Here is a 12,597-nt window from a genome sequence, read left to right on the forward strand (position 1 = left end):
CCAGGTGTGGCCCCAAGACCCAAAAAAACAAAACAAAGGAAAAACCCATTAAGCTGTATAACAGCTTTATTTTGCACCCAAGTTTAAAAGAAGCTCTCACCCAGGCTGATATTAAATAATCTTATCAGTACTTCATTTACTACCTTGTTTGCTCTTGGAGGAATGATGAAGTCTTCAGTAAATCACATGGAATAGAACTTACTCTTATCCTAAGTTCCTTCCCGGCGAGGGAGTGTCTTTTCTACTTTCCAGTAAATTCTTCTATTTCAGTCAATCAATTAATAAATAAAAAGAAGCCACAAGGAATAGCCACCATTAACTCTGGGCTTAACTATGGAGATTTCTAGGCCAGTGAATTTTTTTTTTTTTTTTTGCTTTTTTTTGGGTCACACCCAGCAATGCACAGGGGTCACTCCTGGCTCATGCACTCAGGAATCAACCCTGGCGGTGCTCAGGGGACCATATGGGATGCTGGGATTTGAACCCGGGTCGGCCGTGTGCAAGGCAAACGCCCTACCCGCTGTGCTATCACTCCAGCCCCAAGGCCAGTGAATTTTTGATAGAAGTATAGACTTCTTTGAAATGCAGAATTTTTTTTTTAAATGCAGAAATCTTAAGGAAGAAGTTCCAGGAATTAACTTTTACAAGAGAACATACATTACAATTAAATGTAGCACTGTTATTGATTGATTTGCTCAAGCAGGCACCAGTAACATCTCCATTGTGACACTTGTTACTGTTTTTGGCATATTGAATATGCCACGGGTAGCTTGCCAGGCTCTGCCGTGTGGGCGAGATACTCTCGGTAGCTTGCTGGGCTCTCCGAGAGGGACGGAGGAATTGAACCTAGGTCGGCTGCGTGCGAAGCAAACACCCTACCCGCTGTGCTATTCTCCAGCCCTTGGAAATGGGTATTTCAGGAGAATTGAAAGGGAAGGGAATAATTTTACCTATGTTCATTCCAACCCTTCTATAACTTATTTAGATACTTACTTTCAAGGGGTTGAAAAATCTGAGAGGTTTTATTAGCCTAGATTTTCTCAGGTAAGTAATTCTTAAAGGAAATTTGTAACTAGAAAATAGAATGTTGAATGCCATGGCAAAAGCAACCATAGTTGAGCAAAGATCTTTTTAGAGTCTTTATAGAGTTCATTAACTATAAATAGTCTCTAATAATGGGTCCCTCTGGTTCTAAAAATATGGCCCCTAATGATTTACTTTGAGTTCCTTGGAAAAATTTCTATCCGATTTCCTTTGGGTATAATTTTCCAAGAAGAAGCATTCTACATAATAAACTAGTAGAAGGTTAACGTTTAATTAATACTGTCTAAAACCAGAAGCAGAAGCTAAGGCAATTACTTTGCCTTTTCTTCATTTGTATAATTGGGAGAGGACCATCTTGGCCCTGCCATTTGACGTGCCATTCAGCACCCCTGTACCAGAAGCCACCCAGGGGCACACACAGGTGCCTGGAAGGTTTTCTGATGATGATCCTGGCTAGCAGATTGGTGACAGAAACTGCCTTTACCTGTTTCTCCCCACTTTTGTCAGCTCCTGTGCACATAAACTTTTCAAAAACCCATGTGAAATGTACACAGAACCTCTTGTATAGGTGATCAGAACGTGTAGTGGACTGAAATTAGAACAGAAAGAGATGTTTTCATTCTAGTAAATATCGGCGCCTATATTGATACACTACCCGCTTAAATCTTTCCATTTTTTTCTCTTTATTCTGGATAAGGTTCAGATGTAGATGATTCCCAGCTTTAAAGCTAGCCATAGTTTAAATTAGTCCAGTCCCCTATGTTTAGGGGAAAGGGCAGAATTATCGCTTAGATTAGAAACACTCCCCCATGGCTGTCTGCTAATACAGATCTTTCAAAGACAGCTGAGGCGATGGTTACAGGGGTTAACTCACTTGCCTGAGTGTGACAAGGAGTAAGCCCTGAGTATCACTGGGGATGGCCTAAAAACCAAAACAAACCAAAAAATAACCTTCAGAAAGACTACAGTGGCAGAACTTCTAGGTGGTGTCCTTGAAGATTTAACGTGAATAAATTTGTGTGACATTTTCACCTTGGGGTGGTGTGAGGGCTAGGGACCACTAGGGACTAGCCCAGGGACCACGCCCAGCAATACTGGGCCAACCAACCAAGCCAGACTGGTCCATGCTGCGGCCTGAGGGTAGAGACGTGTGGTCCCTACAGTCGTGTGGTCCCTGTGGGGCCATGTGGAGCCATGTGCTGTAGGAGTTGAACTCTGCCCTCACCATTAAGCTCCAATTGGGTTTCCAGAACTGTCCAGTGTATTTTCCTGTTGCCCACTAGAGGGCGGCCTTGTAGCACAGTCAGAGGATGCTAAGGATGGGCCCAGTATTGCCCTTTAACCCAGCAAGCACTGGGAAGGGGGCTCCGGAACAAAGGGGACTAGGGAGTTTCTCAGCACGAGGGACAGAAATAAGACCTCAGGGAAAGACAGAGATGGCCAGGTTGGGACACATGGACGCCTGGACACAGACATCATTGAGAATGTGGAGCAGTGGTTTTTCAGCCTCTTGTCTGCAGTCGGTGCCGCTTGGAAATTTTCTGTCCCACAGAAAAGTCCCTGCTGCTTCCCTGTGAAGCCACAGGCGGGCATGGACCAGCGGCTGGTGATACGGAAGAGGAGCCCTCAGCCAGCAGAGCCGCTTCCCAGTAGCATTTGGTTTAGGAGACATGGGGAAGAGGCAGTGGCGGTTTCGGGGGCATCATCCTGCAGTGTCAGGTCTACAGGGGGTGCTTCTGGGGCTCAGCCCAGAGCCTGCACACACCAGGCCGCTCTTTCTCCTGAGCAGCCTCCCCAGCCCTGAGGTCTCCTGTGGGGTCCGAAATAGAAAGGAGCGCGCCGCTCCTCCTGGGCCCTCCAGGCTCTTTGACCCTCGAAGCTTTTCCTTCAGGGCCGTCAGTGCCCAGCTTGAGCTTGCTCCTCTGTCCTCTCTGTCCAGTGCTGATATTGCTGTGTCCACTCTTGATGCATCCCTGGATGTTTGCTCCTTTTGGCGAGCGTCCTGGAGCGAGAAAGCTGGGGGGAGGCTGCTGCTTCTCAGGCCCTCCCCCCCTCCCCTGCCCCAGTGATGTCTGCAGCTTCTCAAGCTGCTCCTGCGTGGGGTCTCCCTCCAGACCTGGTTGACACATGCAGCCGTGAGGCTGGCACGGGGGGTGTGGCCCAATGACTGTGGGGTGGTATTCTCTCACCAGGCAGAGCTCAGGCCCCAAGTACCCTGCGAGTCCCAGTGCTCGGCACCACCTGCTTCACTCTTGCTTAGGAATGGGTTTCCGTCTGCGCCCCCAGGGTTTGCCTCAGGCGGTGACCCTGTGTGGGCAGAGCTCCCTCTCGTGCCCTGGGCAGCTTGGCTCTACCCCGAATGTGCTGCTGGCAGAGTACACGGCTGCTAGCTGGCCAGAGGTGACTTTCTCTGCAGGCAGCAACTGTCAGTAAATAGATTTGGGTTGGTTTTATTTCCCTTGTTGTGCCAGCTGCTTCCTCATTTTCTAGATGAAAATCTGCAGTGAAAAGTGGGATTTCATGCTGGGGAGAGAACCGAGGCCTTGTGTGTACAAAGTGAGCACTCCCCTGGCAGCAGGGACTCACGAACTGGCCTTTCTCCAGCGTCATACTCTGGCTGCTTCCTGTTTCTGCACTTCCCCTCTTTTCTTCATGGTCGTGGTGCTGACTGGGGCTATAACAAGGGGACACACACATGCACGAGGACATGCACACACACAGGGACACGTACTCATGGGGACATGCACACGCACAGGGGAACATCCATACACACTTGGAGATATGCGCGCACACACAGGGACATGCATTCACATGAAGACACACGCACATACACTTGAGGACACGCAGACACGGAGACATGCACACAAACTTGGGGACATAACATTTGTAGTCACATGAGGACAGACACTTGGACATGCACTTACATGGAGACACGGACACATACGGGGATGCACACTCACTTGGGGGCACACACAGGGACATGCACACCACTTGGGGGCACACAGATATGGGAACACACATTCATACTTGGGCATGTGCACACACACTTGGTGGTGAATCTGGCACATTTCTTCATGGCGCGGAGGGGCCTGGTGCAGCGCTGCGTGAGGGCTCTTGGCACGTGTGTGGATGGGGTTGAGGCTGCCACAGGTCCACTTCTCTGGAGATGTGTGCTGTGGTGCAGACCCAGTTACTGTCGGCCCAGGGACCGGGAGGGAGCATCCCGACAGTGCTCCCTACTGGGCCTTTCCCCCGGGGACTGGAGAATGCTGGCCTGAAAAGGACACCTGCTGGCAATGGGATAGACTGGACCCTTGTCCCTACGCTGTTGCTGCTGTCAGAGCTGTCACCACTGCCTGACTTGTGTGTGCACATTATGTGTGTGCGTTGTGTGTGCGTGCATTGTGTGTGTGTGCACATCAGCTCCTGAAGTCACCACCCTTGCTAGGAGTGGGTGCTGGTGACGTGTCACCTTCGAGTCCAGTTTATGCCTATGCAGGAGAAGAAGGAGAGTGCCCAGGGCTTGAGGGGCCCCTCTCGAGGGAGTCGGTCTGACTGTGGAGGTACCTGCCCTGCCCACCCGCTGTCCTGCTGTGTCAGTCCCACTCCTTGGGCAGTCGCCATTACCAAGACCAGTTTACGTGCAGGGCCAAGGAGGTCAGTCAGACGGTTGCGTGTGCGCCTAGATGAGTGAGGTGCTGCGCTGGCACTCCAGCTCCCTGTGTCTTTCCCAGTTGGCCCCTCAGCCATTTTGCTGGAAGCAGTGTTTGGGCAGAGCAGTTGTTACGTTAGAATTTGACAGAAACAGGCGGGGGGGCAGACAACAGTGAAGGGCCTTCTGCTGACCTTGGACTCCAGAGACTGCTAATCAGACACCCACATTATATGTGTTGTTTGTGCCGTGTTGTGTGCATGCATGTGAATGCATGTGGAACAAGAGAAGTACCATTGGTGGCCTGCCTTGATTGGATAGACCCTGTGTCCCCCCCCCCCCCCCCCCCAGCACTGTCCCCAGGCCCCACTGTCAGGCAGACTGGGGCAGGAATCCTGAGACTGCCCCCAGTAACTAGGCATCTGGTTTCCTTGCAGCTTTGCGGAGTTCTGCCTGGTTCACCTCTTACTGAAGAGGAGCCCTGCCCTGTTCTTCCAGCACTTCACCGAATGCATCTTCCACTTCAATAACTACGAGAAGCACGAGAAGTATAACAAGTTCCCCCAGTCCGAGAGGTCAGTGCAGCGTCGGGGAAGAGCCGGGCATGGGATGAGGGCCAGGAGACAGGGGAAGCGACGGAAGGGCCTTTCTCTGCACTGTCCTCTTGGGGCCGACCCTGAGCTGCAGTGCTAGCCAAGCCTGAAGGACTCCAGGTGACAGGAAACCTCCCGTTGTGCTTAGAGAGAAGAGGCTGTTTTCCCTGAAGGGAAAGACAAACAGGGAGAAACGGATGAAAATCTACAAGTTCCTTCTGGAGCACTTCACAGACGAGCAGCGATTCAACATCACTTCCAAGCTCTGCCTTAGTATTTTGGGTAGGCCTGGTGGGTTTGGGGTGACTTGGCTGAGTTGCTCATGGCCCAAAAGACGTGTCCCCGGAGACCTTGGGACTTCAGGAAGCCCCTTTCGCGCCTGTTGTCATCCGTCCTGATCTCAGCCACTGGCAGCCCCCTCAGTGCCCTCTCTTGTCCAGCCTTCTTCGCAGACGGCCTCCTGCCCCTGGATATGGAAGCCAGTGAGCTGCTTTCAGACACGTTCGAGATCCTCAGCTCCAGGGAGATCAAGCTCTTGGCGATGAGGTGTAGGCCGGACAAGGACCTGCTCCTGGAGGAAGACGACGTGGCGTTGGCGAATGTGGTCATGCAGGAAGCTCAGAAAAAGATCATCTCCCAGGTGAGCGGCGCCCTATCGGTGGGCTGGTTGGGATCATCAGCTTCCTGTGAGCAGCTCTGAGTGTGACCTGCTTTGACACGGTGACCCGGAGAAGTCTGTCCTCACTGGCAGGGGCTTGTTCAGTCCCTGTGTCTAGCTGCAGTTTCTGAGGACCTGAATCGGGTCCCCTCGCCTCCCTAGAAGAGCCACAGGACTCCCAGACCCCTGTCCTTTCCCTGCCTTCAACCTCTCTGTACACCACAAGGGACCCTGGTGCTGCCCCGGTCAGGGTGGGAAGGACTGTGGGGGCAGCTCAGTAGCCCCCCCCTCTGCAGGTGGTGGGGACAGTAGCGGCTGCTGTGCTCTGTGAGCCCAAAGCTAGACCTGGAGCACAGCCGGCTGACCGCAGGGATTTCGCCAAGTGACGGCTGTCGCTGAGTGTCATCTTCCACCGCTCTTTCTGTCCCTTTTGTCTTAGAGATCCTGTCTTACCTCCAGGTTCTCATTATTCGGCCGGGACCCCTCCGGGCTGCCCCTCCACACTTGTGTCTGTAGTTTCTGTCCAGGCTGCCAGAGTGACCTTGGCTCTCCTGCCTCAGAAAACCCAGGCTTGCTGACTGCAGGCAGCAGGGAGAGGGGCCACTCGGCGTGTGCCTTGTCAGCCCCACACAGGGCCACGCGTGCTTGTGCATATGCTCTGCTCTCTAATGACAGCTTTAGTCAGTGGGCCGGTGGCCTGTCATCTGAATGAAGCTCAGCTCCCTCTTCAGAGCTTCTCACACTCTGCTGCCCCCACCCCATCTCTCCTGCAGGGTGTCTCCATCCTCTCCTGTCATTACCTTCCTTTCTTGCCTCCTGAGTCCTACCCATCCGAAGGGGGGAGCTTTTCAGAGAGGTCTTTCCTGCGGACTCTGCTCTCCGCCCTTTCCTTTCCCCACACCCCGCTCAGGAGGTGAGTAGGGCCAGGATTCTCCACGTTGGTCTCACGGGCCAGCTTTGTCTCTGGTGCTAGGAGGCTCGTGATAGTGTTTATTCAGCCAATGCATCTTAGATGCTTTTAAAGGCGCTCTCTAGGTGGACCACCTGTGCAGATTCTTATTACATTCTACCTTCTGCCCTGTTTCAGGCGCTCTGGTGGACTGGTATTGAGAAATGAGTGGTTTAGTAGTGCACACTAGTGACTTGAATGAGAAGAAAAGGAATACATCTTAGATTCAGAAGGACACATCTTGCATAATGGGGCAAAAGAGTGAATTTCGGTTCTTAAAACACACTTCCCAGCACACTGTGCTAGTGTCCACTTACAGCCAAGAATCTGAAGGTTCAGGGGACTGGGCTCCACATACTGGCAGCACTTTTCTGCATGCATGGAGCTGCCCGGAGAGAGGCCACTGACGGCATGGCTCTTCCCCTGCAGCACCATGAGCCCGGCTTGTGTTCTGAAACACTGTCCTCGCCAGGGCCACATGGGACTGAAAGCTTTCTGCTAAGTTCTCCAGCCTATCTCTATCTCCTTTTCCAAGCGTCTTTCCCCCGTCCTCCTTTACCAAGTCAGAGTGGTTTCAAATGATGCTCACAAGTCTTCAGAACAGAAGTGGAGGCTCCCATATGCGGCCCCAGCATTGTAATCAGTGAGGCATCAGCATCGTCAGCAAGAATAGCTACACTTACATAGGACAAATCTTTGTCACCAGAAACTCCACAACTAAACATGCCTTCCTTCATGTTGCTCCAGGTCCAGAAGAGAAACTTCATTGAAAATATCATTCCGATTATCGTCACTCTGAAGTCACTGTTGGAGAAGAAGAAGATCCCAGCTTTGCGGGACCTCATGAACTACCTCAGGGTGAGGCTGCCTGGGTGCCCTGTCCTGGGCGGGCGAGCGCAAGGCTCTGACCACAGTGCAATTAGTAGGGACGACTCGAACTCATTAAAATCCTGCAGCGTTTCCACTCTCAGTGGTGCCGCCTCTACTAGGGAGAAGCCGGAGATCAGCCCCGGCCCCGGAAGCTGGCCCGACCTTCTTGGTGCTCTGGGTGTGTGTGGGGGGGGGTGACACTGGGCTCCTTCTGAAGATGCCTTGTCTTCGTTCACTTGAGGGAGGGTCCCAGGAGCATGGGTGCCCGTTTATCGAGAGACTTGCCTAGGATTTGCACATCAGGGGAAGGGACCATGCAGCCGGGCTTTGGGTTGCCCTGAGGAGGCGTGAAGGCTCCGCTGAAGTGGAGCTGCGCTCCTGCGCAAGAGGCCTTGGCCTATGGCGGGAGCTGCCACTAGGGACGTCTTCTTGTCTTGTATACGAGGTTGTTTTCTAAATTGAAGATTTCTTTTTCCCACAAAGGGCTACACATTGAACATACTTTTTCATGACTTAATTTAGACAAGTTGAAAATGGGAAAGTTAGACTCATTGTTTGAAAGAACAAATGAAACTTCTAGTTACTCTGTTACCCATCTTTATTCATTTTCGGGCTGGGGCTTCCCACACTGTGCTGGGGACCCACTTACCTGCATTATGGCAATTCAGTGCTAAGGGCCCTGTGGTTCTGGGGCCCACAGCCGAAGCCTCGGGTGCACCCCCAGCAGTGCTTCAGAAAGAAAAAGGACAAGCTTCACTCCTCTAAGACGCAGTCCACCTCCTGGGCCCGGGCTGGTCTGGCTCTAACCCTTCATGGAGAGCGCCGGCACCCAGGCTGCACTCTCAGCAGTGCTGGCAACAAGGCCTTGCCATGCCTCCACTTCCCCAGGGCACCTGCCTCAGTGACACAGAGTGTTCCTTCCCCCAGCTGTGGCTCAGGGTCCTTGTCCCAACTCCCAGAGTGGAGCAGGTGGCTCTCGGTGGCACTCCCATTCAATAGGGTTGGCTCCCCCCAGGAATCCAGAAATTGCTCATAATTGCACCCAGCCAGAAGCTTCCAGCAGCTGAGGACAGCAGAGATGGTTCTCACATCAGGGTCCCTCTGTGTGCTGGTGGGGGCAGGTGCATTGCAGGGGTGTTTGCAGGGAACGGGCCACTATACTCGGTGGTCAGAGAAATGTCTGTTAGGCAGAAGCCACCTTCTGCTTCCAGTTCCTGCACAGTCATCCCATGAGCATCAGGTTAAAGGTGCCCCGGCTCTGTTTTAGGAGATGATGCAGGATTACCGGGATGAAGTCAAGGACTTCTTCGCGGTTGACAAGCAGCTGGCATCAGAACTGGAGTACGACATGAAGAAGTACAATGAGCAGCTGGCCCAGGAGCAAGAGCTGATGACACAGGCGAATGGCAGTGGGGCAGCGGGTGCTGGCGGGACACTGCCCCTGCAGGTGGGCACAGGGCCTGTGGTGGCCGGACCATGGGGGGTTCCCTCTCTGATGTGGGGGAGTGTGACGCCCCAGGAAGTGGCACACGGAGGACCTGAGTGGTTATGCCTGTCCAGAGAGGACTGTGACAGCGGCTTGCCCTGTCCCTTTATTGATTTTTTTACTTTCTCAGCTGGCCAGACACATGGAGTGTTTCTAGGTGTGTGGCCCCAAAATCAGGTGTTACTTAGGGTGTTCCTATGTGACCTTCTAGACCCCATTTTCTTGCTTCCCTGAGAAATCCAGGCATGTCTGCTGTTAGAAAGGATGCGGACAGGTTTGCTTTTGTCACTGATGCTGCCTGATCCAGAGGCATCTGCGTTCTCTGAGCAGGCTCTCCCCGGGCTGATACAGTTTCAAGCGGAACCTGTAAAGGCCTCATCATTTTTGCGTTAGAAAATGGAACCTCTTTCTCTCACAGGTCGCTGCCAGCTTAGAAACCACACCAGCTCCTGCTGGCTATGAGAACTCCACAGTGGGCCCTGCGGGGAGCCAGCCGCCTACCCCTCAGGCAGTTTCGCCCTCCCTACCAGTGGGCTCCGTGAAGCAGTTACTGCCCAGAGCCAGGTGGGTACCTCCCCACCACCACCATCGGGCTCCTTCCCCTGCACGGCCACTCAGCCCATCTTTGGCTCTGGCATGTGGGTGTGGGGTGCTGTGAGGAACGGGGTCATCCTTCCATGTCTTGATGCTTTCTGCGTGTCTCCCATACCCTCCTGCAGACAAATGTCCCTGAGTACCATCGCCATCCTAAACTCGGTCCGGAAAGCCGTGGAGTCCAAGAACCAGTACCAGCGGCGGAGCCTCGGCGCACTACCTCTCCCCAGGAGTTCTGGGAGTCCGGACACCACCAGGAGCAACCGAGGTAAGTCTGAGGCGGCTCGGGAGAGCGGGGCTGCTGGGCTCTCGCGCCCACAGGGAGCGCACATCATCTGCTCCTTCACCAGTGGTTTGGGTTTTGTTTTTAATGACAAATGACTATTATCCGGGGAATTGGGGCTTGAGTGTGCATTTATGACAAGGACTTGGAGGCCAGGAGAGCCAAAAACTCAGCACATAGTGAGGGGCTCGTTCTTCTCGTCTCCTGGTCCTCACACGCGTTTGGTTTTATTTTTAACACTGAGCTGAGCTTGCCTTCTGTCTTATCACCTGCTTCCTCCGTGCAAGAGTAGTGAAATATTGTGAACATTTTCTGTCAGCTTCTCTTCCAGACATTTCTCCCAGTGATTGCGTAACCGCTGTCCCGTGGAAGTGCTGTGACTTCATTAGCCTGCCCTGTTCTTGGAAATGAAGGGGCTTTTGATTTTTGGAAACTGTCAAAATGAATCTCCTTGAACACATAGCCTCGTGTGCATATAATCCTTGGGGTTAATCCCCAGCACTCAGAAACCTCAACTACTTTTGAAACTTAAGATTTTAAACTGAGCACCCCCGCCCCCACCACCACCAAGCCATTCTCCACCGGCTTCCCTCTTGGTTATCTGTGAATCCTGGTGAGAGTGAATGGGGTTCCTCACTATCAGGGACCCCCCTGTTCCATAGACCACGCAGCTGCTTCTTCGGGGGCTCTGTTCTTCGGTGTTGCCTGGATCCTTCCAGACAATAGCTCAGCTAACTACCCCGTTTCATCCCAGCCTCTTCATACACCTTGGAACAAGAGTCCAGTGGCGCCATCGATGGTGTGACCAAACGAGCCATCAGTACCCCAGAGAGTAAGTAGGGCCCATGGGGACCCGGGGGGGGGGTGGGGAGGGCACTACAGACAAGGTCTGTGGTGCCCAGCAGCTTGTGCGGGCACATGTGAGCTCAGTAACAAGGCACCCGGGCAGGGCCTATGAGCCTCTGGCACATCTCAGGCCCTTCGGGACTCTTCAGCTCTGCTGCTCCTCGGGGTCCGTCCTATAGCCCTGAACAGCCAGAGACTGACTTGCTCTGCGGTGGCCTGTGCGGTGCCCCCGCTCCTGTGCTCAGAGCTGCCCTCTCACTCTGGGCAGTGTGTCCCTGAGGCCAGCACTGCCAAGGGGAGTTAGGGGTAGAGAATGAGCCCCGCTGGCTCTGACCAGTGCTCACTCTTGTTCACAACTGCCAAAGCAGAAAGGCAGTGGCAGAGTCTGGGGCCTGACAGCCACTCAGAACTGACCACTGCTGGGCCCTGCTTGGTCCACTTGGTGTGGAGGCTCCTCCTGGAGCCTGTTCACAAGCCATGTTCCCTTTCCCAGAGACCATCAACAATGTCACGTTTGGAGCAGGCGTCAGCTACATCGCCACCACGCCCAGTCCTATGCCAGGCAAAGGTAAGTGTCACTTACCCAGGGGCAGGGCACTCACCACTGGACGTTCTTTGGGGTCTGAATTTGTGTCTCCCTTTCAGAGAAAACTGAAGCCCAGGCTGAGGGAAAAGATATCTTATGTTTATCACTGTCCGACAAACTGTGAGTTGACTAAGCATTCCTTGGGAGGGAGACTTTATTCTCCTACCAGAATAATGGTATCTTTTCTTCCCAGGCCTCCTCAGCCGCAGCCGTGGAACGTGAAGTCCCCAGCTAGGAACAAAGACAGCCCAGCCCCCAGTCGGAGGTCGCTCCGCAAGACCCCCCTGAAGACAGCTAACTAACAGCAGAGCACTGCATCCAGAGCAGGCTGGGAAGAGCAGCTGTCCTGCACCTGGACCGGGGCTCACTCCCCGCTGCCCCCCACCAACCCCACCATGCTTTCACCACAAGATACCAGCACTTCCTTGGGACTCCAGGACTCGCTTCTATGTGTAGTTGGCAGTCTTTCAGTCTATTTTAATATGTGGTTTGTTAATATTTAATAACGCAGCTTCCTCACTAGACGTCCTGGGCTCTTCTGCCAGCATCCTGCTCTCTCTCGGAGCATCCCGGGTCCCTCTGAGTGTCCCAAGGGCTTCTAAGTGTCCTCTCCTATGGAGCACCACAGGCAGCTTTCTGACAGAATCCCTGACAGGAGTTTCCCACTGCTAAAAACAGTCTTCACTGTAATATTTTTTCTATTCTTATTTATAAATGGCAGGTTTTTCTAAAGTGTACAGCTTTATAAATGGAATAATAAAAGTCAAACATAAAAACACAGCATTACAGTATTCAATGGAATTTTTCTATTTTTATAAAAGGGCCTAGAGTGGGAGTTCCTTTCTTTCATTTGCAGACAGTGCTGACGAAAAGCCCAGTCTTGCTTGCAAGGAAGAAATGTGTCTTGAGGGCTCCATAAGGTCTCCAGCAGGAGCAGCCTGCCCCCTGCCCCCGCACCCCGCCAGCAGACAGCCTCTGTCGACACCATCCTGCCTGCGCAGGAAAAACCGTCCACAGCCACGGGAAGAGATGGGGC

The 12,597-nt window shown here is 53.0% G+C and overlaps 1 protein-coding gene across 3 annotated transcripts in view; it reads left to right on the forward strand.

The window, feature by feature from the left end:
• Window positions 1-12,285, forward strand: part of NCAPD3 (non-SMC condensin II complex subunit D3) — a 74,603-nt gene extending 62,318 nt beyond the window's left edge. For all 3 annotated transcript variants that reach the window (XM_055130022.1, XM_055130024.1, XM_055130023.1), the window contains 11 exons: window positions 5,134-5,271; window positions 5,438-5,571; window positions 5,730-5,929; window positions 7,644-7,754; window positions 9,034-9,213; window positions 9,671-9,816; window positions 9,972-10,114; window positions 10,884-10,961; window positions 11,469-11,543; window positions 11,621-11,681; window positions 11,755-12,285. In XM_055130022.1, coding sequence (XP_054985997.1) covers window positions 5,134-5,271; window positions 5,438-5,571; window positions 5,730-5,929; window positions 7,644-7,754; window positions 9,034-9,213; window positions 9,671-9,816; window positions 9,972-10,114; window positions 10,884-10,961; window positions 11,469-11,543; window positions 11,621-11,681; window positions 11,755-11,863 — 1,375 coding nt within the window. In that variant the 3' untranslated portion in view covers window positions 11,864-12,285. The remainder of the gene's footprint in view (window positions 1-5,133; window positions 5,272-5,437; window positions 5,572-5,729; window positions 5,930-7,643; window positions 7,755-9,033; window positions 9,214-9,670; window positions 9,817-9,971; window positions 10,115-10,883; window positions 10,962-11,468; window positions 11,544-11,620; window positions 11,682-11,754) is intronic.
• Window positions 12,286-12,597: the final 312 nt, after the last annotated feature.

The sequence above is a fragment of the Sorex araneus genome, chromosome 3 (assembly GCF_027595985.1).
Source record: "Sorex araneus isolate mSorAra2 chromosome 3, mSorAra2.pri, whole genome shotgun sequence".
Taxonomy (NCBI): Eukaryota; Metazoa; Chordata; class Mammalia; order Eulipotyphla; family Soricidae; genus Sorex; species Sorex araneus.